The sequence below is a fragment of the Marmota marmota genome, unplaced genomic scaffold (assembly GCF_001458135.2).
Source record: "Marmota marmota marmota unplaced genomic scaffold, marMar, whole genome shotgun sequence".
In the NCBI taxonomy this organism is placed as follows: Eukaryota; Metazoa; Chordata; class Mammalia; order Rodentia; family Sciuridae; genus Marmota; species Marmota marmota.
This window is the reverse complement of record NW_026000240.1, coordinates 32,114,231-32,141,849: the sequence shown is the minus strand read 5'-3', so window position 1 is coordinate 32,141,849 and position 27,619 is coordinate 32,114,231. Positions and strand designations below refer to the sequence as shown.

The window sequence follows — 27,619 nt, the reverse complement described above, 5'->3', positions numbered from 1 at the left end:
GGAAAGAGGATAGGGATTACTTCTCTAATCTCAAGGATCCTCACCTGCTGAGGTAACCCTAGCCCAGTAACATTTCTGCTTCTAGTTATAACCTTAGTTTGAAAACTACCAGGAAGTAGCCAGGAATATACCACCTGCTCTACCTACCCCCTCACTCCATCCTCTTGGATAGGCAAAGCAATTTTACTAAGAACAAATGTATTTTTCTTACTTCAAAACCATATTAGTTTTCATACAGAATTATAGGTAGCACACCCACCAGTTTGAAAATTACCCTGGGATTGAGCCATTTTCCTTAAAAAGGAAAGGCCTCTGTCCCCTTCCTGGGGGTTAGTTTATGCTGCTCAGAAAGACAAAGCATGGCTACTGAGAAGGTGCTCAGAAGAAGGCAAGACTGCTCCAAGATCTGCCCTAAACCATCAGAAACAGTAAGCACACTGGGGACTTTTGATTTCTCTACTAAAAGAATAGTTTGCAGTTAAATGAATTTCTGAAGACTGGATGAATAGAGATGGAGGTACCATCAAAAACCAGTCACTTTGAAGACAGAGTGGGACAGTCAGCACCCCATATCATGGCAAATGCACCCCAGGGACCTAACTCATGGCTTGTTAGCTATTAAGAATGCATTATGTGCCTCTCCATAGCTTCTCACTCTCAAACCCATCCTACCGCCCTCAGAAACCAGGTGAATCAGTAAAGCCAGGACCCCCTCAGCAGGATTTTGTAAGGACAAACAACATAAAGAATAAGACTGTTGGGGAGTCACCAAAAGGGCAAAATCCTGGGACTCTTAACTTATTACTCATGTGACTGTTTTCTCTTCCACCCCACACACCCATGTTTTGTTAAGATTGCAGCACCTTACCCTTACCACAAGGAAAAGATGATTCCACAGGGAGAGATGTAACACTTGGCTCCAGACCTAACACCTCTCCATCAGGGTTGAAGTACTTGTATAGGAAACACCTTAGAAAATGTGCCCCAAGCCAATTAAAATTGCTAGACTCTAGCCCACCCTTGCAACCCTTAGCAGACATAAAAGCTAGCTCCTTTCTATATTCTGGGAGCCAGCTTGACAAGTCCTTCATGAATGCTTGTCTCCTTTCTGCTCAAGCAAGAAATCCCAATAGTTCTGTTCCTGTTGCAGTTGTGCCTTTAACCACGCCATCTGATGCAAAGAACAAGAACCCACTGACCCAGGCACAAGATAAACAGATTAAGCTTGGGGATGGGTTTGTAGAGGGCTATGATTTTGAGGATTTTTGATACTGAAGAAACTCCCTGTTTCGGGTTTAGAGTCCTTCCTTCCACAACTTGCAAAGGACAAGGACCTAGTGGCAGATAAGGGAGACAAAATGTGTTGAGTAGAACTGGCTGTGGTTTCTGATCCTGTGCTTAAAGAAAGCTTGATCTAAGAGTGTTTAAGCTGATAGTGTCACTGCAACTTGATAAGAGGAACTGAGTGAGAGTTTGAGAGCAATCTATCAAGATATCACAGAAGACAGAACTTGGTGGGAGGCACATGTGAGACGCAGGAGCGTCTCTCACGGAAGAGTGAGTGCAAGAAAAGAAATGGGCTTTGGCCTGGGGGAACCATCATCACTGAGGAAGTGCATTTTAAAATGGGCATCTGTCCAGGCATGGTGGTGCATGCCTGTAATGCCAGTGTGTCAGAAGGCTGAAAGGTGAGAGGATTGCAAGTTGGAGGCCAGCCTAGCAACTTAATGCAACCCTGTCTCAAAAAAAAAAAAAAAAAAAAAAAAAAAAGTAAAAAGGGCTGGGGATATAGCTCAGTGGTAGAGCACTTCTAGGTTCAATACCCAGTACAAATAAATAAATAAGCAAGCAAGCATCTGATGGAAGCTCTAAAATTGCTCCAGCAAACACGGCATCTGTTCTTCAAAGTCCACCCAGGAATTCCCGTTGCAGCCCCATTGCTACCTGACAGCTCCCAAACCAGTAGTTCTCAAAGTGGAGTTCCAGTCCAGTAGCATCAGCAGAATAAGATGCAATCTTGCTCCTCACCCCAAACTACTGAATTGGAAGCTCCAAGGGTGGAGCCCAACAAACTGCACTTTAACAAACTATCTAGGTGATTCTGACACATGTTCACATTTGACCTAAACTACACAGAAAACGTCTTTTCTCCTTAAGTGAAGACAAGTGTCTCATGCGTACAGTTATTATTAAATATGAGAAATTAACACTTGAAACTGGAAAGCAAAAGGCATACAGTATTGTATAGCTTAGAGAACAATTGGAACCATTAGTGTTGCTGGATTGTGATTGAAATAGGGACACATGGGGGTTTTGAATGTGGATTTAAGGAAAGTATGCAGAAATAGGATAATTACTCCTGTGTGATGGGGGCCCCAATAAAATGTCCTATGATGTAGCAAGAATGCTTTCATCATGCAGTAAGATGGAATCTGGTGCTGCATGAACTTGTCCTGAAGACCAAAGTTAAATGCCTCCCATTCCTCTTTTTCCTGATTTCATTTAACACTGTCCTTGAGAGAAGAGACTAAGCTAATAACTGCAGATATGGTGTAACAAGAGAAATTTCTCAGAATTTATAATTAAAAAATGGTTTCTGTTTTCTGGTCTAGCAGCTTCTCCATCAGTCTGCCTGTATGCCTGCCCCTCACTCTGTATCTGGGCTGGATTAATTCCTTGAGAATGGAGTTGTTTTCCTGATAGAAATTTTCAGCACTGATCAGAGATTTAGTGGGGTTTTTGTCCTGATGCAATTTGGAGACTCAAAGTTATCCAAATTGCATCAGGACAAAAGACACATTTTCTGTTTTCCTTTCTATTTCTCAACCTCAATTTAACACTTAGGTCCTATTTTTTTTTTCTCTTTGTCTTTCTACTTTAATAAATACATTTTGGTAGGTATTAATGAAGCACCTACTGTGTGCAGTGCTAGATGGTTTCACAAAGTCACATTTTCATCCCATCTTCACCAACACTTGAAAAGGAAAAAAATGTAAAACAACTCTTGACTCAGCCCTTGCCACTACCTAGAACTGGTTTTGCTTCCTTAAGCTGCTTTTCAAGGGAAAGCATTGGGATTCTCCATATTTTAAACCATTTATATAAAAGCAGTAATTCTTAGAAACTAAAGAGAACTATCCTTTCATAGTGAGATTGCAGCCTTGATTTGTGACTCTCCTAGATTTGTGGTTTCCGTTGATTATTTTTCTGTAGACTAAAGATCAAGAGGTTGGAGTGAACAGTGCAAAATAACAGGTAATTGCTTCTAGTCTTTATTGTACTACTTTGCAGGAGGCAGAGTATTCTTCTTATTGCCTGAGGAAGGTACATGGGCCCCTTTTGGTCCTTGCATATGTACCGTTTAGTCACAAGGACTCTGGTCAGCTGCCTTTCACCAAGGTAACTGAGTCACAGTGGCAATCAAAACTGGCACTCCTCCAGGCCACAAGGGAGGAGAGGTCATACTGTGCACATGAGCTAATGATGACTCTCACCTAAGAAACAGGGTGTGTAAAATCACACATTCATATTTGTATTAAAAAATAGAGAGGGGGGCTGGGTGAAGGAGACTGAGGTTGGAGGATCACAAGTTCAAAGCCAGCCTCAGCAACTCAGCAAGGCCCTAAGCAACTCAGTGAGACCCTATCTCTAAATAAAATACCAAAAAGGGCTGGGGATGTGGCCCAGTGGTTAAGTACCCCCTGAGTTCAATCCCTGTTACCAAAAAAGAGCGAGCGAGAGAGAGAGAGAGAGAGAGAGAAAGAGAAATGGAGCATTGCAACCTATGGTAAACAGAAATTGAGACTGCTTTGGCTTTCAAATTCTGGAAAGAAGAAAACCTATACTTACAAATATAACCTCTCTTATCATCAGAATCACTGCATAAAAGCACCTTTAACACCCAGGTAATGAGTACTAATTTTTTTGTAGAGAACTCAGGATAAGAAGTTGGATGATATTTTTCATATAAATGTGCCTGATCTCTAGTTCTTAGTCTGTAAATTCCTGGCAGTCAGAATTTGTATTTCTCTTTAACAGGGCAACTCCCTGTGTTTCCTCCTTCAGGTTAATAAGTAAAGTAGTGGTTCTCAGGAATTCATTTCTGGGTGTGCGTTAAGAGGCTGTGCAGTGTACTGGTTGGGAATGCAGTCAGGCCTTCTTGGTTAGAAGTCTTGGTTAGAAATCTTTCTTCTCTGCATTTGTTGTTGTGTGATATTAGAAAATTGTTTACCTTCTCTGAGTCCTGGTTTCCCCAAAAGATGCTGTAATATTATATGATATAATGTACATTTAGCACAGTGGCCTGGCTAAAAGACCCAATAAATATTATATATGGTTTATACTTGTTATCAGTTGATAATTGGTAATGTCACAATATTAAAGATGTGATCAATTGGTTTTTCCCCCCCTCCTTTCTCATCTCTCTTCATCATTGGCCTCAGCTCAGGAAAAGGTGATCACGAAACAATCTTCCAAAATGAAACTTTGGTTATCAGCCATGCTATGGGTGTTTGACAGTCTTCTGGCTTCTGCCCATAATAAAGAGGCATCCTTGAAGCTTTCCATATTCTAAAAAGAGAAGTGAAAGGGCAGCTTGTGGGTCTCAGGGGTGAGTAAGAAGGGCACTTTCACCTACCCCCACTGTCCCTGGGACCACCTCTCTTTCCAAGATGGCCCAGGGTATTTGAGTTTTTAAGCATCTTATTTTTCTGGAACAAGAACTGGCAGGAAGTGGTCCAACAGCATTTAGGTGGTTCACAGGCACACTGCTTTTCACCTGTCCTCACTAGAGTCAAAGGGGACAGGTAGAACCTCAGTAAGCATGGGGCAGTGGACCTAGAGAGGTGATGGGGAGGGCAGGGCCTCCTCCTGGGAGCCAGCCCCAGCAACATATGAATGCCTTCTTGGAATTGCCAAGCTGGCCCTGCTGAGTCTGGAAGACCATCTTGCCAGTAGGCCTGAGACCAGCCTAACAGATGGCCTGGGTTGCTTGTGGCACAGCCCATTTCAGGCCATCAGGTGTGTTCCCTAAAGGCAAGTGGCTCATCCAGCCCATCGTGGGGGACAGCTCAGGCTGCATCATGGGTTTCCCAGCTCTGCCTGTCCCCTGCTGTACCCCAACACTGCTCTCTCTGAGGAGGGAAAGACCAATGTACTCTTTTCACCCCCAAAGCAAATCTCCAGGCTGCATGATTTTTGGGTCAATGTGCAAGCTGGTCTTTATATGATAGCCCTTCTCAGAAGTGGCCAAATGTTACCATCAAATGAAACAGCTACTGCAAAGTTTAAAAGGATGATAAAAGAGTGAAGTCTATTTGAGGACTTGGCTTAGAAACCCTGTGACCTCCATAGAGTACTGAGAAAATGAACTTTCAAATTTCATGTTTCCTAAGACCACAGACCTCTTGTCGTGTTCTTTACCTTTCTTTCTTCCTCTTTAAAGCATGTATCCTCTTTGCAATCTAAGAAAGAAAATGCATAACATCTTCTCTCCCTTACATGCAGAATAAAGCCTGAGGAAAGTTAATGTTTTTAAACTCAGCCTGTGGATTTGAGATAAGGATTCAAGGAGAGAAGCCTTTAAACTCAGAACAGAATCTGTTTGCAGCTATTGTTCAATTAACGTAAAGTATCTGGTTACTGGGTATGTTGCATAATGTACCACAGTGCAAACCAAACACTCTCAGGACTGGTGCTGAGCTCCTTTAGTGAGCTAATTTGTTCATTTTTTTTTTTTCAGAAGTCCCTCAAAACAAAAGACTGAAATGAATCAACACTTTATAGTTGAGATACAGCTGAGGGTTGTCAGTGTGTGCTCATGATGATAAGAAATCTAGAAGGAAACTGGAAAAACCACACATCCTGCCCTCAAAAAAAAAAAAAAAAAACTAGAAATACTATCAGAAGAATTACAATCAAACCCCATGAGAGTCCTTGGGCATGGAAAGTCACCAGCTAGCTAATATTAACATAGCTTGCAATAGAACACTGGTTCTAGAAATAGGACAGTCATATCACTACAGCCAGGCAATTTGCATTCTGTGGACCAGCCCCTAAATTCCTCCTGGCTCCTGTTGCCCTTGGGCATCACATTTCTGGGTGCTTCTAGATGGTGTTCATGTTAAGCTGTCTAGATTCTCCAGGAACTCTACCCAAAAGAGAAAGAAACAAGGAGAGCAGCTGCTTTCTTTTCAGGGAAGTGGCTGAACTACAAACAAATCTTCAGGCATCTGAGGAATTGTAAAGTTTCTAGATTTTATATGGTTGCTGACAGAGAGGAGTTGACAAGGACCCTCTGGATTTTCTCACTATGGATAATCTGTTGCCTCCATCAAGATTCTCCTATTTCAAAAAATACCCTCTCCACGCAATTAGGAAATACTTATCAATGCTGAGGAGCCAGAGAGCCGAAGATCAGGTATCATTTTGTTTATATTAACTTTAAAATTAATGGGTGCTTATTTTGGGGTGTGGCTTTTACATAGCTTAGTGATCTAGTTTCTCCTCTTTGTAGGTTTATAGGCACAGGTCATATCCTGCTTATGGCTGTTCAGACTTGGCAATCAGAAGAGCAGGCAGGCTTGTGAGGATTTATTTGATCTTGGAACTTTTGGATACCGAGATTAAGCTGAAATTCTGTAATGAAACCATATGCTTTGCTTCCTCTGGAATACCTAGGCTAAACTACCGTATCAGAGTTAAAATTTTGATTCCTTGATCATTTTCCAGTGCCTTAAATATAAATTCTTAAACTATTAATATCCCATAAAAGTAATTAACAGGACCTAGGAGTACACTTGTCTTCCTATATGTATTTGTGCCAATCAAAAACTATAATTTCTTATATGTAGGAATATAAGCACTTAAAATTGTTTAAAATGTCTGATCACTTCTTGTTTGGAATCATTTATTCATTATGCTTCCCAAAATTTATGTGATTCCATCCCTTACAATTTAGGATAAGGGCATTTCTAAAAAACTGTTTTTATACTTGTACAGAATTGTTAGAAGAAATAACAATAACTGACCCATTTAAATCTGGTCGTTCCTTTAGGAAGAAGTGTGGCAGGGGGATACAAAGGTACAGGACAAATTATTGCCACACTGAAGACTAAAAGAGTCATAAACTGCTTATCCGTTGTGCTTATAACTAGAACTGCAAAACTGTGCAAGGGATATTACCAGTGGCCTGTATTTGTCCTCCTTTGTGATATGAGATGACCCACTTAATAAAACACTTCCAGGAAATGAAAGCAAAGGCAGCAGGCAGAAAATCCTTTAATGACAGGTTTCCCAAAATGTCAATGCCTAATTTGGAAAATGAAAATCATTACTACTGTGTGAGAGGAAACTGCTTTTATGCCCCTACTTTAATGATTTTGCAAGGGCTGAAAAGTTAGACTCTTTTTATTAAGGGAGCTAGGCTAGGCCACTTTACCTCTTAGTCTTCCTCACACTTAATGAGAAAAATCTTTTGATTCCCAGGTCTCAGCATGCACTTGGTTTTGAAGTGAAAATTCAGAGAACCATGTGGTGGTACCCTGAGTTTTTATTTGCCACACTAGCAATGTGCACAGGTTTCTTCAAGGAGGAAGGGTGGCTGGATGGGGGCTGAAGCTGTGGAGTGTAGATTAAGTGATTCCCTTCTTTTCTCAATATTATATGTTTTTAGAGATGCATCTATGTTGCTTTTATAGTTCTGTGGATTTTTAAAAAAGTTTATTTTAAAAGTGCTACAAAATGCACTCTAAAGAACATTAGGACTTAACATGGAAACCTCTGATTTGGAGTGAGTATGTGGTCCCCCTCCCATTTGGAATGACCTGGGAACAAGTATCAGGCTGTTCTTTTTTTTCCCATTTGTTTTGTTTTTCTATATTTTTAAATTGGTCCATTATAGTTGTACGCAATGGTGGGATTTCTTATGTATTCATACACATACACAAGAAAAATGATTTGATCAATATTAGGATGAATTCTTGCTATATAAGTTAATAGAGAAATAAAGAAAAATAACATATTTGATTCCTTTCTAAAGTCAATTATATCTCTGCAAATCTAATGTCTTGCAGAATTAAGAGAAATTAGGTCAGAGTCAATTTGGGCTAAACTTGGAAACCTTGTTGGAAAGTTATAAAGGCTAATAGTGTCTTCAATTTTATGACCTGCATATTCATTGCCTCTGATCCTTACATTCCTGTAAAACAGTTTCTCATGAGAAAGGTAAGGGGATTGAGACTTGAAGGACTTAAGCATTTTGCCCAAGGTCACCCAGTGACAAAGTATCAAAGGAAGATAGGAGATTTTACCTGCAACTTTCAAGTTTATATATTTTACTATGCTCAATCCCTTAATAATCTAGTGATATTAACATATTAAGCCACTGCCCTTTCTCTTAGAAAGTTATTTCTAAGACTTTAGGTATTCACATACACCTGTCATAATCATGACCATGTTTACTATCTGTATGATTAACTCCTTAATATTTTTCTATATTTAAACTTAAATTACTCAAAATTAAACCTATTTGTTTAGAAAAAAAATTTATTACTATAAGTATAATGTCATTTGTCATAAATATAAGAATAAATGTAATAAAAACAAAATAATATAAAATTCTAGCTAGATACTATTACCTATAAAATCTCTGAGCAAAAAATCTGATCATTTGTTAAAAAGGAAGATTAGATTTTAAGAGTGGTATATAGGGCTGGGGTGTAGCTCAGTGCTAGTGCATGCTTAGTATATGTGAGGCCCTGTGTTTGGTCCCCAGCACCTCCCTCCCCCCACCCTGAGAAAGAGAAGCCTTTAGAGCTTTCTTGGTAGCCAGCTAAGAAGCTCTCCTGAATGAGGACGGAAGGGAATTCAAAGGCAGACAATTTTCACAACCCCATTGAGTGCTTGTTACTGATTGTAGGTTTCTGTAAGCTACCTAAAATCTTCTCCTACACCCCACTTAGCACTATTAGGTACCAAAAGTGCTGTGTTCCACATACTTGGAGAATACTATCCCAGACACACCATCTGCTACTTCACCTGTGTGCATTCAAATGCACTCCTCCTCCTAGTCTAGAATTCTCTTCTCTATTTATGATTTGCCCACCTGGAGATGTCCTCTAAATCCTTCAAGATATAGATTACATGGGTTTAATGTAAAAGCTTTCTCTGGTTCTGCTGGAAAGAGTGAAGTACAGCCCTTCCTTTTCCAGGTCATTTTGTTTGCTTCAAATAAGCCCCCTTATTATAATCTGGTGTATCATCTGGTTACATGTGAACATATATGCATCCATGCATGCATGAATGACACTGACTGGTATCTTGTTTTTATTCCCTCAGTGTCACCTAGGAGCCTTGAAAAGGCTGGTAAAGAGGGATCTGTACACCAAGCGCAGAGGGTGCATAGTGGATTGTCTTTGACACACCTTTCTTGCCTTTGCCTACTTCTTGACTAGGCCAGGAGAGTCCACAAGTCATGGTCATTGTTATACTCACTTGCTCCTCATCCACAAACCTGTTCCTCCTTAGGTTTCTCTTATCAATCAACACAAAATCTTAAACCAGAAAACTAGGAGTCACCTTGATACTTCCCTTTCTCTCTCACCCCTCCCTCTCCCAATACTTTCATAAAACTTGTCAATTTTACTTCTAAAATAATTATTGACTTCTCCATCTTCACCTTACAGACCCTGTGATATCATGCTCTCTTGCTTGGATTACAATAGCAATCCAATTTTTTTTGGGGGGGGGGAGGGGCGGTTACCAGGGATTGAACTCAGGGGCACTCAACCGACTGAGCCACAACACAGCCCTATTTTGTATTTTATTTAGAGTCAGGGTCTCATTGAGTTGCTTGGTGCCTCACTTTTTCTGAGGCTGGCTTTAAACTTCCTATTCTCCTGCCTTAGCTTCTCAAGCTGCTGGGATTATAGGCATTTGCCACCAAGCCTGGCCCTCATTCAGTCTTGTTACCCTTCAATTCATGTTCCTTGTCCCTTTTCTCTCCAAATCTCTCCCTCTACATGTCCCTACATGTCAGAATTCTCTCAAATGAAAATCTTATTTTATTCCAATGCAGGGAACATGATTCTTTTCATTTGCTATTTTATCCCCCATTCCAAATATAAATCTGGCACATGGGAAATACATTTATGTAACTGTATGAATGAAGAGGACTTCATAATTATTAGAGAAAGTGTGGGGTTAGGGATTTTCAAGGAGCTAAGATGCTCTCAGGTAGAGAAAGTTTGTTAAACTTAGTAAGCAGAAGTGTGTGAGATCTAGAGAAATTTATTTTTTAAATTAATTAATTTATAGTGTGAATTGAGCCCAGGGGTGCTCTATCACTGAGCTATATTTCCCAATCCTTTTTAGTTTTTATTTTTGAGACTGGGTCTCACCAAGTTTCTGAGGTTGGCCTGGAACTTGGTATCCTCCTGCCTCAGTCTCCTAAGTCATTGGGATTCTAGGCAAACACCACCATGTGTAGCTAGAGAAATTTATTTTTGAGATGTGGAACTTGGTTCAGAGGTTCAGAGATGTGCTTAAGTTTGCACAGTTCATTTGTTTCGGTGCTGGGATTAGAATTTGCCTCCCTTGACTCCTAGTTTAGTGCTCCTCCTAATATGTATTGGAGTCTCTGAGCAGAGCTATAGAAAAGGGTCACATGCTAGCAAGCAAAGAGAAAATGACTCTACTAGCTGGGTCCAGAGAGTAGGTGATGCTTCAGGTCAACTTATCAACATAATTAATCTCTTCTGATGAAAGGCTGAAACACAGAGGAACCTGCTTTTGAGCCTTATCTTTCAACTTGTACTGTACTTCAGCAGCCTCACCAATCCAAATCTCTCCCTCTACATGTCCCTATAAGAGGAAAGCAGAGGAGGGATCAGAAACACAGGCCACCAAATTTAACAAAGAATTCAAGATGATCAGTGCTAATAGTGCCTTGCTCTCTTAAATAGAAAACTTTTTTCTGAGTAAGAAATGCCTTTTAAGAGTTGACCTGACAAGTCTTGCCTATTTAACAGTGAATCTGCTTAAAATGAGGAGAGTGAGCTCCTCATTTTAAGGGGACATACACTATAGCTACATTTTAATTATGGAGCAGAATCAAATTTTGTTTTGAAGATTGTTCTGAAGTTTCTCTTCAATGAAGCTTGAGAAAATGTTTCTAATTTAAACAGGATCACTGGATTTTTATTTCCTGCTTTGTTTCTTAGAGAACACTAACCCAAAGTTTGGATGTTAAATAAATATTTGAATTTAATTTGAACTTTAGAAACGTAGTTCTTCATTCTTGTTATTATCTTATCCCTGATCTGAACAGCTCTATAAAACCAAGGATACTATAAACCACACCCCTCCCTCAAAAAAACCTATGTTGAGACTTGGAATGCTATTAAATGGTTAGAGGTTACTAATGGAGGCTCTGCCTGACTAGATAAAATTATATACATTCTACTAGAGGTTGGCCTAAAAAGTATTAAGAGTTTTTAGCTCCTTAAGGTAAATTAGTTGGTTATAGATTGACAGTATATTGAAGTTATTTAATTTTAAGTCTTTAAAAAAAAAGTTAAGAGATCTGGGGATCTAGCTCAGTGGTAGAGTCCTTGCCTAGCATACATGAGGCCCAACATTACCAGTATTGTAGAAAGAAATAATAATCATAATTAGTCAGTTTGAATGACATCTGAGGGGAAACCAAAAGTGTTTTTCCTGTGTCCTTGTGCCTGGGTAGAGAAAAAGCTTTAATTTTTCAGGAGTGGGAGTAAAAGATTATCTTTGTAGAATTTAAGATAGAGATTTTACACCACCTTTGTAGACGAATTGTAATTATATATAGGTAACATTGACAGTTAAATTGCTGTGATAATATGAAGCTGAACCTTAATATTTCTGACTATTAAATATGACATTAAAAGTTGAACTATTTTATCATGGTAATTATAAGACTCCTCTACCTGAAAGGTGGGTGGAAAGCTATATATTTACTAAAAAAAAACTTACCAATGGCTTTCCCCATAACCTAGAAAGTGCCTAAGAGTTATAATTGAGAACTTGCATGAAGATTAATGGCCTTTGGTCACCATCACTCAACCTCATGACTTTCCCTATCCTTTCTAAGAAATTGGCACTGCCACCATCCATTCTGTTATTCAGACAGCAAATTCTCCTGTTTTATTTATCCTGGTAGCAGTTCTGCCCCATTTGTGGGGCTATTTGATTCCCAATAGGTTCCACGTGACTAGTAAAGTGTCTGTCAGATAGGAGGCACTGAATGCAGGTTTGTAGAATGAGTGAATGGGGGGTGGGTGAATTCTATCCTGAAATAGGGAGAGAAGTGCTTGAAAGAATCCTGGATGTTAGAATCTATGAGGAGGAGACTCAAGACGTGTATGTGTGTGTTTGTTTTTTTTTCCTTCTTTCTTTCTTTCTTTTTTTTTTTGTGGCACTGGGGATTAAATACAGGGGTGTTCTACCACTGAATTGCTTCTCCAGCATTTTTTAATTTTGGTATAAGGTCTTGCTAGGTTGCCAAGGTTGGCCTTGAACTTGCAAACCTCCTAACTCAGGCTATGTGTATGTTTCATAAGAATTGTAGGGCTAACTTGTGAATAAAGATAAGAATACAGTTGGGAGGTTCCAGAGGAGACAATTATGACTGATGGAGAGAATTTCATTGTGGGATCATGATATAATAATGAAAATGGATTTTCTATAAATGAGAGGTAAAGAAAGGGAAAAGGGATGAGCTTTTACAGAGTGCAGGGGTATGTGACCCCCTTCTTGGAAAATGTTGTATCAAATGGTTTCTGCATCATCAAACAGAAGATTGAATACTTACTAGCCTGAAGATTCTAACCCAGTAGGCAGATGCACAGTTCAGATATCTTTGGAAAAAAGAAGGGGCACTGATGGGTCAGTTAGAATTCCTCTGTTTTATTTGGTTAGTGGTAAATACTCCATGGTATGAGCATGTTGCTCTGGAGTCTAATACCAAAGAATTCAGAATCAAATGTCTTAGGAAATTCAGATGGCATTTAATCCACCAGCAAGGAAAGGAAACATAGCTACATCCAGCAAAGACCTCAGGTGAATGGCTCAGGTACCAGTGATTAGATTTTCTGAGCCTAATTGACCATTGAACTACTTCTATCCATAGCTTTATAGGTTTTATAGCCCCTTCCAGTATAAGGATAAATAACTAAGCATACTTACACGGTCACTAATGGATAAGACACTAGAAAATCATAGGTGATTTTGTGCCATTTTAACCACTGTGGGGTTTTTCCTTAATATAGAGCCTCTTGTACCTTCAAATCTTTTTCCTGCAGTTTATGCTTCCAATTTGCTGTTTATTATGGAAACTTCTGATTGTGCTCCATCCTTCTTGTCCATACATCAATGATGTGAAGTGTCACACATGCCTGAGAGACACCTGGACCTTTTGTTGACTTGTGAGATATTTCTAATCCTGTCATCTGTTTTTACATTTTCCTAATCTACTATGCTCAGATACCTTTGAAGCATAGGAGTCAGTAAATGGATGAACACCAGAACTGCTATTCTGACTTTGAAATAGCACATAAACTCAAGTGCAACCCCATATTTTGTGTGTGAACAGCCTGTAGCTTTTAATGAAAATCCCTAAATTTGTGTGTTAGTTAACTTTGCATTATGGGGACAAAATACCTGAGATAAACAACTTTAAAAAAGGAAAAGCTTGTATGGCTTACAGTTTTGGAGTTTTCAATCCATAGTTGGTTGGCCCATTGTCTTTGGGGCTATGAAAAGGCTGTACAGCATGGCAGAGGCAGGAGGCAGAGGAAGCTGCTCACCTTGTGGCAGCTGGGAAGCAAATAGGAAGAGGAGGGGCTGGGTCCCAATGTACCTCTCCAGGATACCCCCCCCCCCAATGACCCTAGGACCCCTTTTCTAAAAGTTCTACTGCTCTCTGATAACATCAGGGGATGAGGACCAAGCCTTGAACAGAGCAGCCTTTGGGGGACATTCAGGATCCAAAGTATATCAATTTTATTATCCCATTCCACTTCTTAGTTTGTCTACAACACTTTGTTAATTTTTATTCAAAATGAAAGATGACATATTTTCACACCTTGTACAGATAGTTCCATATCTTGACAGAAAAAGAAATGAACTTCCTACATATGTTGTACTGCTTAAAATTTTCTGTGAAGAGAGTAGGAAAAATGTTAGAATTAGTAGCATATTAGAAGGCTATTTCAGGAAACAGAAATGGATTGTACATGCTAGAATAAGGAATTTTAAATTTTTATTAAAATGCCTTATGTGCCAGGTACTTGAACAGGTACTTTAGATATGTTGTCATTTAATTCTCATGCTAACACAACAAAATGGGTAGTATTATCCTTATTTTATGGATTATAGAACTGAGGTTTGTATGAGAGAAATGATTCAAATGAGCTAATTATGTCCTAAACCACCCTCACAGATTCACCCAGAAATAATGATTTACCAGATATTTGGCCTTCCCTTAGTCCAGTGAAATTGGCACAAAATATTAAACACAGAATTATAAATATTAAATTTTATACAAAGAATATTTATTTAGAATAAGAATCACAAAATTACAAATTTGAATAACAAATACCACAGCCTTACAAAATTTAGAAAATAAAAGAGTTTTTAATCAATTAACTGATATACCCTAAAATGTTTTGTTCCTACATTTTTAGTTTATAGGGTTTTTAATTACCTCCTCAAATGAAAATGATTTTCTAGTCTTCTCCAAAGAGATTACAGAAATGCACATAATCCTCTAACATATTTCATGTATATTTGTATTTTATTAGAATCTAGAAAAGATATAAACTGCTTCTCCTTTACTACCTACATATGTGGTACTGTTATTGCTGGGCAACATGGGGACACATTTATGCCAAGATTTCAGCACCAGTGATTTATTGTACATAATAGTCATTGGATGTCATTGCTTCACCAGGGCAGTTAGCAATGCTTAACCATAGACAGACACTACTGCAAACCACACTTATGTACTCCACTAAATCCACAGGAAATCTAAACACATCCCCATCTCAAGTTCCTTTGAGCCACATCTGGAATACAGTCATGGCCACTTCCATGCTACCTGAGAGGAGAATTGTGATAGAGGGAAAGTTGGCAAAAAGAATACTCTAAAATCAATTGCAGTTTAGATGTTTTCAGCAAATTTTACCAAAACATAAGACCATCAGAACATGGTTACAGTCTCTCAGTATTTGCCTTATGACAAATACTGCAAACATTGTGAAATCTAGAAAATAAGTGTTTTTTTTTTAAATCAATTACCTGATGAATTCTAAAATGTTTCACTACTACATTTTAGAAAAGACTATAGAGGCCTCTGCAAGTGAGGAGACCTGAAATTTAACCTTTGTTGACTTCTAAGAAAACCTAGCTCTAGAGGAAGGGTATAACAGAAAAATGGTGTCACACTACAATATATAAGAGTGGTTCAAAAAGATGTTATATGAGGTCCTATTTGAGCAGCTTCAGCTCCCAACCTAACTGAATGAAACAGAGAATGTTCTTTCAGTGTGTTTTGTAAACAGAATGATGGAGATAGAGCTGTTTTGGTACCCCTACACCTCAAGGGATCCTGACTCCTCTGCCCACATTTATCTTCAAAAAAGAATTAATGTTTGCAAAGGGATTATTTGCAAACACAAATAGACCTCAATTCTCCTGTATTACTCTAATTAATATTAAATGCACCATTTACTATCCTTACAAGCGGGTCAGTTAACACAGAGAGAGAAAAAGAGAGTTATTGCTGTCAAAGACCACGAGTGAAAAATTATAATAGCATTAAAGAAAGTATTTAAAAATTCATTAAGATGTAATCAAGCTTTTGCAAACGCATCTGTTATTTGCAATTATAACAGTTACTATAACTTGTTTGATACTCTGAAAAAAGTCACCTTTGCATTTGCTTTTCCATATATATATATACATTTGCTTTTCCACATGTATATATATGCATTTGCTTTTCCATATATATTATACACACACACACACATATGTAATTTATTTATTTATTTAGTTGTCCATGAACTTTATTTATTTATATGTGGTACTGAGAATCAAACCCAGTGTCTCATACATGCTAGGCAAGCACTCTACTACTGAGTACTTTCTTGCTGAGTTTTGGTCTTGGTAGTGTATTCAAATGCCCAGCTGTTTCACATATTTTCCTCTTAGCAGAAATTCTTCCAACCTCTTCCTTATAACTGTGGCCCATACTACAATATTAAAACCATTGAACTAGGCCATGGCTTATAAATACATTTCTAAATAAAGCAAATTGTAGAAATGTTGCAGTCTTTGAATGTTTCAATAATGAATACATAAGTTTACAAATTGTTTCTGATTGAAAAGTATGAATAATGTGAAGCCCTTTCATTAGTGTCAAAGACTTTCCATTTGCCCTGTCCCCAACATAACATTTGTAAATAATGTACTTTAGAAAATGTTTATAGCCTCCCAAATGTTACACAGCTTTAAAAATTTTTCTTTTTTAAAATGAAACTATTTATCTGAAGAAGACCTTGTTTCAAGAGAATGACATTTTCTATTTACTTTGTATAAGTCCCCCCCTTTGCCCTTCTTTCATCTTACTGGCGCTACTAAAGCCTGATAACTTTGATCAAAGAAGCATTGTTGCAAAAGTCCTGACCTGGAATAAGAAAACAAAGACTGACTTCATAGCTGGGTTTACAACTATAGCTCCATTACCACTGAATTGCTATCTAACTTGTGTGCGCATACTCGCCATACCATGGCTATGCTAATATAATATCTAAGGGGGGAGAAATGTGGTCTTTTGTGATTTCAATACTTTTTTTCCCTAACATTTGAAATTACTGATTTTAGTCCAATATGTATCTACTCAAAGAAAATCAAGGCCCCATATGATTTAAGAATGCTGGAGGAGGTTTAAAATACTGATAATACACTCTTACTCTGTTCTTTAAAATTAAAGGCTATGGGCTGGGGATGTGGCTCAAGCGGTAGCACGCTCGCCTGGTATGAGTGGGGCGCCTGGGTTCGATCCTCAGCACCACATAAAAATAAAATAAAGATGTTGTGTCCACCAAAAAGTAAAAAAATAAATATTAAAAAATTCTCTCTCTCTCTTAAAAAAATTAAAGGCTATCTGCACTATCTATATGTATCTGTATCTATTTATATAGATATACATATACATAGATAGACACTTTTTTTTTTGAGACAGGGCCTCACTAAATTGCTTAGGGCCTGCTGAGGCTGACCTCAAACTTGTGATCTTCTTGCCTCAGCCTCCCAAGTCACTGGGATTACAGGTGTGTGCCACCACACCTGGATCAAAATACTTCTTGATTAAAGTTTTATGCTTCTTGTTAATCAGCTTGAGCATGCATTGGAATCACCTGAGGGACTAGTTAAAACAGAATTACTGGATCCCAACTCCAGAGTTGCCAATTTAGTAGGGTTAGTGTGGGGCCCAAGAATTTGCATTTCTAATAGTTCCCAGGTGGCAGGGACCCTACACTACAGATGCTGATCACTTGATGATACACATTTTCAAAATCAAATTTGATAGGAGTTGCCATCCCTTCCCAGTAATACCATGTATACCTTTAGAAGATCGAAAATCATGGTTAAGCCACAGGAATAGTAATGATTTACAGCTTCACAAGTTCTTAATGACTATTTTCAACCACAGTGGTCCCATGCCTAATGTTACATAATGCTTACTAATGCAAGAAATGATCAAGTGATGTGTTTATTGTAAAAATATGACCTAAAATATATTATCTATTTACTTACTTCATTTATAGCTGTTTACTGATTAAATTGATGCAGCAACTGAGAATTTTAGTTGTTGATTTAAATTATGGAACATAAAAATGATATAATAGCTGTTATGTTCTCTACTGTAATGTCCTCTATGTGATCTAAAGTCATTATGAGGTCTTAATATTTTAAAAAATCCCCTTGTCTTTACTCTAGTTAACATGTAAATATGATTATTAAGACTCACAACAACAACAATTTAACTGGAAAGATGAAATCAGTATTTCTACTGCTGCTTGGTGGCTTTTAGATCTAGGACATATGTTTAAAATGTATTCTGTTAATTTTTCAATAGTGCATGTTAATGAACATGTCTCAATTACCTATTGAATAATCTTTCTAAAGTGCTTGTCTGTGATTATTTATTCATAAGATTGCACTTCCATTTTAGCAGCACTTTTTGACTTTGAGAAGATAAACCCAAGGGATTCTTGAATAGCTTCTGCTTGAAGCATGAATTCCTCAGTAATGGTGTTTAAAGGTTAAATAAGAGCATGTGAATACATGTAGGCAATGACCAAAAATGACTTTATTAATATAGTCTTACATGTCATCAAATGAGCTATGGGGCAGATATCCTAGACTCAGGAATTAGTCTCTATTAAGGTTGTATGGGGCCACATTGAATTGAAAAAGGTAACAAATTAATGAAATATGATGAACTACAAAAGGTTAATTCAATCAACAGTGCTGACTCTTAAATATTCTGTAATATTTGCAGAATATTAAAATATATTCTGCAATTGAAGTCAAGACAGATATTTGACTCTTTAATACTGAATAGTGACAAATTCTTTTTTTAATTTTTTTAGTTGTAGATGGACACAATACCTTTATTTTATTAATTTATTTTTATGTGGTACTGAGGATCGAACCCACTGCCTCACACATGCCAGACTGGTGCTCTACCACTGAGCCACAACCCTAGTCCCTGATTAGTGAGAAATTAACCTGTGTGAGTCTTAGTTTTTCAGTTATATGAAGCAATTAATGAGACCTAACCTGTTTACTTCATAGTGTTGTGAAGATTAAATATAATTACATCATGGAAGTGCCTTGTCAACTGAAAGGTCTAAACAAATGTGTCATTTTGGTGGTTGTTCAGTGACATTTGATTCTCATTTCCATAAAAGCAATTTAAATGTTTTAGTCAAATATGTAACATTGGCATCTTTACATTTCCAAGCACTTTTTCACTTTCCAGGGTTAAAGTGAGTAATTTTGGTGGTATAGCTCAGTGGTTGACTTTGTATTTGGTATGCAAAAGACAGCAATTTATAAAATAGGAAGAATATATGTAGGGTTTTTCTTTTTTTCTTCTTCAGTACTAGGGATTGAACCCTGGGCCTCATGCATGCTATGTAAGAGCTCAACCACTGAGCTACATCCATAGCCCTGTTAAGCTTTTTAACTGCTCTTAATCAGAAACAAACATGTGCAAAGTTACAAACATTAAATATTTTTGTGAAGTTTGTTGGGAGGAAAAGATTATGTAATAGTTTAGAAGGAAATGAACTTAATTTTGTTTTCCAACTCCATAGTAGAATCTTTCACTAAATAAACAGTAGTTGAAGAATTAGAAGGGAAAAAAAAATGTCTGGGGTTGGGGCTCAGTGGTAAAGAACTTGTATGGAGTGTGGGAATCCCTGGATTCAATCATAAGCACCACAAAAAAAAAAAAAAAAAAAAAAAAAAAAAAAAGCAGAACATGGAGGAAAAAAATATTGGTACTAGGGCACATAACTACATAAGAAAATAAAAATTTTAAAATTGCACTAATATTCAGGAATGAAATACAGTTACATAATTTAAAAATATCCTAGCTAGGGGAAAAAAAAAAGAAACACTTGTTACCAGGCATAATGGTGCATGCCTATAATCCCAGCAACTCAGGAGACTGAGGCAGAAGGATTACAAATTTGAAGCCAACATGGGCAACTTAATGAGATTCTGTCTTAACCAAAGGGGTTGGGGATAGGTAAAGCACCAGTGGGGCAGGGTGGTGGGGAGAAAAAAGAAAAAAAAAGACAAAAAGAAACACTTGTTAACAAAACTTCTCAAGTCAATAATTGATGTTTTACTTCATCTGCTAATGTGGTACTTAAAACACACACACACACACACACACACTCACACACTCACACTCCCTTATTCAGTTTTTTTGACTTACATTTTATTCTGTAACTTCCCATTCATTAACATTGCCTAAATAATATAATATTTCATCATTTAACCATGTCATATTATATTGAACTCTTTTAACTTTTATAGAAACACATCCAAAGCATCAACCAATTAAATTTTAACCTATTTTTCTAAACTAGTTTTCTAATTTAATATATCAATATGGATATTTCTAGTTGCAAGTAACAGAACACAAATTTTTTTCCTTCACATTAAAGGAAGTGTAGTGGCATGGCAAGTTCCAGAGTTGGTTGATTGTGAGAAACTAATGTGACTCCATTTTTGAGAAACCAGCCTCTACCCCAGAGCAAAACTGTCCAAGGAAGGGGGCATGACCCTGGTCCTTGGAAAAACCCACAGAGCACTCCTAGGCACAAAACCCACCCAACTGAGTTGTTTGTCTACAAATAACAGGAGAGATCTGAGGCCCCAGGTGTCCCTGACTCAGTTAGGCTATGTGAAGACCCATAGCAACCCCCCTAGCAACCTCCAATCAGCATGAGACAGGGAAAATACCTGGAATGCCAGATGACCCCCAAGTAGTTTATGGTGGTTGATAACATGTTGGGAAACCATGTAGTTCAGCACGTACACCCCTCGTGGCCTAAACCAATCAGTTCAAAGGAATCCCCCTCTTGTACTAACCAATCACCCCTACCCAACTTGTTCCCACCAGTAAATGTGCTAATCAATGTTAAGAGTTGTTGTTTGACTTTCCCGCAGAATGGAATGATTTGCTGTGTGATGTTGTGACACGCATAGAGTATCCCCCCAAAACCTATAAAATCTCACTGAACAAAGGACCCTGGGACTGCTGCGTTGGGAACGGTTGTGAGTCCAGGCTCAAGCTTGCAATAAAGACTCTTGTGTAATTGCATCGGATTCGGCACCTGGAGGTCTATTGGGGTCCCACGAATCTGGCATAACAATTGTTCATTTAATTATGTATTAAGGGAATTGGTTCCTTCCAATCACTGCTTTGTCTTGGTATTGGCTTTTCCCTGGGGAAAGGTGGAAGGAGTGGTCATAAGGTGGTTGCAGCACTTCCAAGCACTCAGGGTCATTTCGAACTCTTATTAAATCACAGATTGCTGATTCCAAAACCCCAAATTTTTGATTCAGTAGGTTTTAGTAGGGTCTGAGAATTTGTATTTCTGCTATGTTTCTCAGGTGCTGGTGCTGCTGGCGCTGCTGGCGCTGCTGGTAGGGTCATAATTTGAAAAATACTGAAACTAATGATCTGGAAGGGAATGAATATTTGACGATTATTCATAATGTTCATTACGAAATGTACTTTATCATTCAGAATATAACACAGAGATCCTTTTACTCTCCACAAAGGGCCTGATGTCATTTCTAGTTTATAAACTTCCTATTAAATACTCTAGACAGGGGTACTGTTCATTTAGTATACCAATACTCCTAGTAGTAGCTATAGCAGTTTCTTTGAAAAGTTTTTCACTCACTTGTTTGAATTGGGAGTTGACTGGGCCAGATCAAGCCCCAAATTTGTACCTCAGCTTATTTGTCCCTAAGCCTGTAGTAGGGCCTCCCCCGCCCCCCGCCACTCTTGTTTTCCCAATTCACCCTAATAAAGGAAAATTAGCAATGTTAAATAATTTTATTATCTTCTGTTATAAGCTATACAAGCATTACCTTTTATAATCAGAAAGCAAAAAATAGTTATCTGAAGGCATACTGTAAATATACTTCTAATTTTCCACTTGATCTTTATTTGTAGTGAAGAATTTCCTAAAGGTTTAATAATTTTGTGTTGCAAAAATTCTTTCCTGCCAATTTTTAATTTACCTTCTCTATCTCCCAAATTATATTGCTAAATTCTAATTCTCCCCCAAACTATATTGCCAGATTCTAATTCTCCCTTCTAAATCAAGTATATTGCAACCCGTCTCTTTGAAATGGGTTCCATATTTGATGTAGTATGCTCAGTGGGAATAATGGTCTGCATGAGTAGCCAGTGCTAAATTTCAGGATCCTTGTAAAGCCTTGGGCTATTTCTGTGCTGTTATCTCCCTAATTTATTATCATAATGGCATTTTTATGCCTTTTTTTCTCATTATTTTCACAATAGGAAGCACAGTTGAAAGAGATGATTTCTGTGGGGGGCACGAAAAGACATGGGATACATTCAAGCAAAATGCAAGCTTTGCAAAAATTATTTGTCTTCTAGTTGGGACAGAAAACTTGAAGTGCAAAATGTGCCATTTTGAAGGTATGAGGAAATGAAACCTTACCCAAAGCTCTCTCAGATCCTAGTATGCAGTAGGATAAAGAGAGATTGAAATGTTTTTGATGTGAAATTGAGAAAGCAGTTGAATGAAAGATGAATAATAACTGTGAGGACAGCTGGGGACTTACAAACATGATATGGAATCTGGTCCATAGATTGAATGATTTATGACAAACCATCAGCAAAGCTTTCCAAGGTAGTAGAATACGGTCAGTGTCAAAGTAGCTTACTTGGCTATTCTAAGGCCTATTGTTTGTGAACATCCTCCCAGGTGTCCAAGAACTGAATAAATTCCTTGATCCCTAAAGAAATGATGGAAGAGTGAGATGGAAATTATAGTACTTTCGGTTTTGTCCAGAATTGATAGGCATGCCATCAAAATCCAAGGCACAGGCTCAGCTGAAATTTCCTACATGCATGGAAATAAGCACCTGAGCATTGTTATCTCAGTTTCAAATGATCACCTGGGCTCAAAATCTGAGCGTACAAGCTTATCTGCTCTTGGCAGTGCTCAATACTGATTAGGACTTAATTATTGTTCAGATCAAGTTGTCCTTGTTAACTTCTTTGTGGTTTTGGAGATGTGTGTTTCCTTTTATACTTTTCAAAATCCCTTAACTCCCCTTTGTTTTACAGGAAAGTAGAAACTTGGGTTTGATTTGTTCATATGAAGCAAGTAGCAAAGTCAAAGCTAGAATTTATTCATTCAACAACAGAGCTTTAGGATGACCCATTTTCCAGATTATCTATTTATTCAATAGGTCATCATTACATATTTATTACAGTCAAATGTTTTGAGGACAGAGATGAATTTTGCAAGTTTGGAAACCAGATAGGATGTGTGTGTGTGTGTGTGTGTGTGTGTATACGCGTGCGCTAGGTATTATATTCAAGGTCTTATGAATGCAAGTTATATGCTCTGCCTCTGAGCTCTACGCTAAGTCCCCAGAATAGTATCATTTTTTTTTCCTTAGGTACTGAGGATTGAACCAAGGGGGTACTTTACCACTGGCTTTTTCTTTTTTTTTTTTTTTTTCAAATTTTAAGTCAGTATCTCATTAAGTTGCAGAGGCTGGCCTTGGACTTGCAATCCTTCTGCCTCAGACTCTGGAGTTGCTAGGATTACTGCTGTGTGCCACCATGTCCGGCTCAGAATGGGACATTTACATTTCAAAACAACTCCTAGGGTTTATGTAATTTGGAAAATTGTAAGTCTATTTTCCAAAGAAATAATGAAGTTGACTCTTGGACTTGGGACTCATGCCTTGTTCTCTCTCCTTCCCTTTCTTATCCTCAGCTGTGTCCCTGTCTACTCTTAACTCCAACCCACAAGAGATTGATAGTATAGATTTAACAACCCAGTTAATGTTACTTTGAAAATAAAAATTCAGAGTATACTTCAAATTTTCATCAAATATTTTGCTTAGAAGGTAGTAAGTGTATAAGAGGCTATGGAATTTTGTGGGTGATGAAATATTTGCAGAGTACTTGCGGATCTATCTGGTATTAAAAACAACCAAGTTGGGCATGATGGTGCACACCTGTAATCCCTGTACCTCCCGCAGCTGAAGCAGGAGGACTGCAAATTTGAGGCCAGCTGGGGAGTGGCTCAGTGGTAGAGATTCTCTATGTTCAATGCCCAGTACCACAAAAACCAAAATCAAAACCCAACCAATTACAGCTCATATTTGAGCCCTTCAACTTTTAATTTTTGTTTTTAATTTTTACTGCAACACTGTTAAAACATGGAGCCAAGCAGATTTATAGCAATTCTGGCAGGTAGTTGTTAGACACTGATTTCATATGACTTTTTTTTTTTTTTTTTGCAATAAGACTATATTTCCTTGAACTTGACACTTAGCATGTTATTCATTGTGTTAGAAGAAAAATGATTCTGCTGTTCTCTTGGAGTAGGTTAGCTTATAAAAATAGTGTTGTGGGGGGCTGGGGATGTGGCTCAAGCGGTATCGAGCTCGCCTGGCATGCATGGGGCACTGGGTTCGATCCTCAGCACCACATAAAATTAAAATAAAAGATGTTGTGTCCACCGAAAACTAAAAAATAAATATTTAAAAATTCTCTCTTTAAAAAAAAAATAGTGTTGAGGGTTAGACGGTGTAGCTCAGTGGTAGAGTGCTTGCCTAGCATGTGCAAGGGGATTGATCCCCAGCAATGCAAAACAAACAAAAAACTGTTTTTTATAAAATGTTCAATTAAAAAATGATAATTTCTGGGGTTGAGGGTTATTTCTCAGTGATACAGCACATGTTTAACATGCACAGTGTCCTGAGTTCAATCTCCAGCACCAAAAATGAAACAAAACCCACCAAAACGAGGCCAATCTCTCTTTTAGCAGCTAGGTGAAATTTCTTAACTATTAATCTCTGGTACTTTGGACAGTATTACAAGCTTTTTTTTTTTTTTTTTTTAAAAACCAAAACATTAATTGATGAAATATTTTAAAATAACCTTTTCCAAGTTTTAGTTTTTAAATCTAAAGGAGTACATATTCCTTTGTCATCTAGGTTTATAAAAATGTCAGCTGTCAAATTTGATATTAAAAACAAGATGCCTCACATCCTTTGTGGAATAAGTCATAGTATAAATAAATTAGAACATCATGACCATTCTTCTGCAGTCTTCTCCATTTGTAAATATTTTTCACAGGCAGAGAAGACTTACAAATTTCCTTATTGCTTGAGTGTCCCCCTCCCCACTTTTTTTTCCATAGTGGTGATTGAACTCAGGGCCTGCATCAGACGCATTTAATATTGTGGATTGAATATTTAGAACAAAATGAGTAAAACCAATATTTTAGAACTGGTTTTTAAGGAATAAATCAGAGGAACTTTGGATATAATACATTTTATTGACAATAATCTCAGTTTAGCTAATATTCCAGTTTTTGCTTGTTTATCTGTATGATAATCTTCTACTTTCATAGTGCTTATAATTTAAAACCTGTCTTCATTTTTTCAGATCTTATAACAATCTTATTAAGAAGGGTAGTGTGTATGCATATGTGAATGTGTATTTAAAACTTACATTTGAAGTACACATATATTTTATTCCCCTTCCTCCAAAATGAGGAGGTACAGATGGCTATTCAATGATCTTATGTCAGTTTAGTTTGGTCTCTTCTGCTCCAAGAAGGAAGCATTCCCCACTGCTCTGGCTTGAACACTATTAATTAATGCTATCTTTTGTACACAAAACATATCCACATTCGTAATAAATTCTATCTTTAATACACCCTGGAAGTCAAAGTTGGTGCTACTGATGCTGGTCAGCTTGGTGGGAGAGGTGTTTTGGTTCAGAATAGAGAATCATTCTGTAGAGATGTTGATGAGGATCACAGATCAACTAAATGGTTGAACCACCTATCAATTCAGGCTCTTTGCTGCTTTCCGTCCTAGGAATTTGTAAGATGACTGGTAGTGGATGAAGAATTAAGTATGTAATAACAATCCTTCTGGGTAAAGTTGGTCTTATTCAGTTTCTTTTGTGGCTTTCAGAATTTAGGCAATCAAAAAGTGTAGGCCACTTAGTGCTGTAAATATTTTGGGTATTTATTTATGGATTCAGTGCTATTACTGGAGTATTGCAGGGTACAACAGAGAATTCGGAGAGGTTGCTTACATAAAATGTTTCCAAACTGAGGATGTATATAGCTCAGTGGTAAAGCACTTGCCTAACACAGCTGAGGCCCTGGGTTCAATCCCCAGCACCCTGTTTCAGCCAAACTTTGTACAATAAGACAACCTGTATTTTATAAGTCCGTATACTAATATCAACTAGTTTATATGGAATAATTTCCTACCTTAGCTATTTTGTGTTTAGTATCAAGGTTCATCAGGTACAGTAATAATTGTTACAAAATGATAACTTTGAGCAAGAGAGCATATTTAGTGTACAAATCAGGAAATGGCACTATGCAGACAAAATCACTAAGCATGCAAGTCCAAATGGATCATAGATAGTAACTTAGATTAGAAATCTACTTGATAGTGCAGCTTTGAAGTAAACTCACTGAATAGAAGCTCAATATATCTTTGAAAAAGCGTTAACTTAGAAGCTGTCCAGAATTTTTGATACTAGACTAGCTCAACTAACTGTGGACCAAACATGAAAACAGGCAACTCATTGCATTTATGTTTTTGGACATGTGCTTAGCATACTGAATTATGTTACAGAACCTGAGTTAAGTGGCAAATCTGCAATGGGTTGATGAAGAAAACACCTCTTGCAAATAGGGCAGGGGTTTTCTTGAGTGGCCTGGGGTGCTTTGGAGTATGCGTAGTAACTCACCAGGTGTAGTTCTGCCCTCTAGTGGATAAGGATACGAGAAGCATTCGTTCAACGGCTACTGTGTCTGGCTCACCAAGGCTTATTAAAACCAATCGTCCATCAAGAAACATTAATAGGGGGTCTCTGTGAGGTGCTGAGCATGGGAAAGGTTAACGTGGCAAGACACATAGCTAGCGGTCAACGGTAAGGTCTGTTCTTCAATTTCCATCGCCTGAGTACTATTCTTTAGTTGCTCTTTTAGCCTCTCTGGTTCCATACACTCGAAAGTAAAGGTCAGTAGTCTTTCCTCCAGTTGAGTTCGAACCTTGCACTTCCATTATACACGGGTACTGAAGCGCACCCCTCACCCAGTCAGAATTTTGTGAAGTAGCCCCACGGTGACCTGCTCTCACAAGAGCGAAGCGGCCAAGAGCAGGTGTTTTGCAAGGGAGGGTGCGAAGCGCTGGAGGCCGTTCGCGGACCTGCGGTGCAGGGCAGGAACACCCGCGCCTCTCCGCGATCACCCCATCCTCTGGCGGCCCTCTGCGTCGCCTGCCGAGATTGTGACGGCCGCCAGACGGGAGGGGCTTTCCCTGTCGAATTTGCTGAGAGCGTTCAAATGCCTCTGGGGCAGCGGCCATGACTGTGCCTGTCTGTCTGGCTCGACCCCAAGGCCGCCTCCTGGGAATGCGTGGCCGGCGCGGGGGGCAGGCGGGCCTCCGACCCTCGCGCCCATTGGGTGTGTAGCACGGGCAGGCACCGTTCTGGGGGTCAGCGAGGAGCCGCCGCGACAAGGCAGGCAGGGACGAATCGGGCCGCCAACCCCTCGCGCCTTCCTACCAGACTACTCAGGCCCCAAACAGCGCCCATTCGGGCAGCCGACTGGGCCTTCGCTTCACTTCCGCCTTGCTATCCGTGAGTGGGAATGCGCCTGCGCGCGCGCCTCTCGCAGCGGAAGGAGTAGCTACAAAGCTCGGTCCGCGGCGGGCCCGGGAGTGCGGGGTGCTCCGGGGCGGCCAG

General features: G+C 38.5%; 1 protein-coding gene across 1 annotated transcript in view; it reads left to right on the top strand.

The window, feature by feature from the left end:
* The first annotated feature begins 6,062 nt into the window (after nucleotides 1-6,062).
* The window catches only part of Atp2c1 (ATPase secretory pathway Ca2+ transporting 1), a 137,871-nt gene continuing 116,314 nt past the window's right edge, over nucleotides 6,063-27,619 (top strand). The window contains exon 1 of the mRNA XM_015487068.2: nucleotides 6,063-6,418. Coding sequence (XP_015342554.2) covers nucleotides 6,311-6,418 — 108 coding nt within the window. The 5' untranslated portion in view covers nucleotides 6,063-6,310. The remainder of the gene's footprint in view (nucleotides 6,419-27,619) is intronic.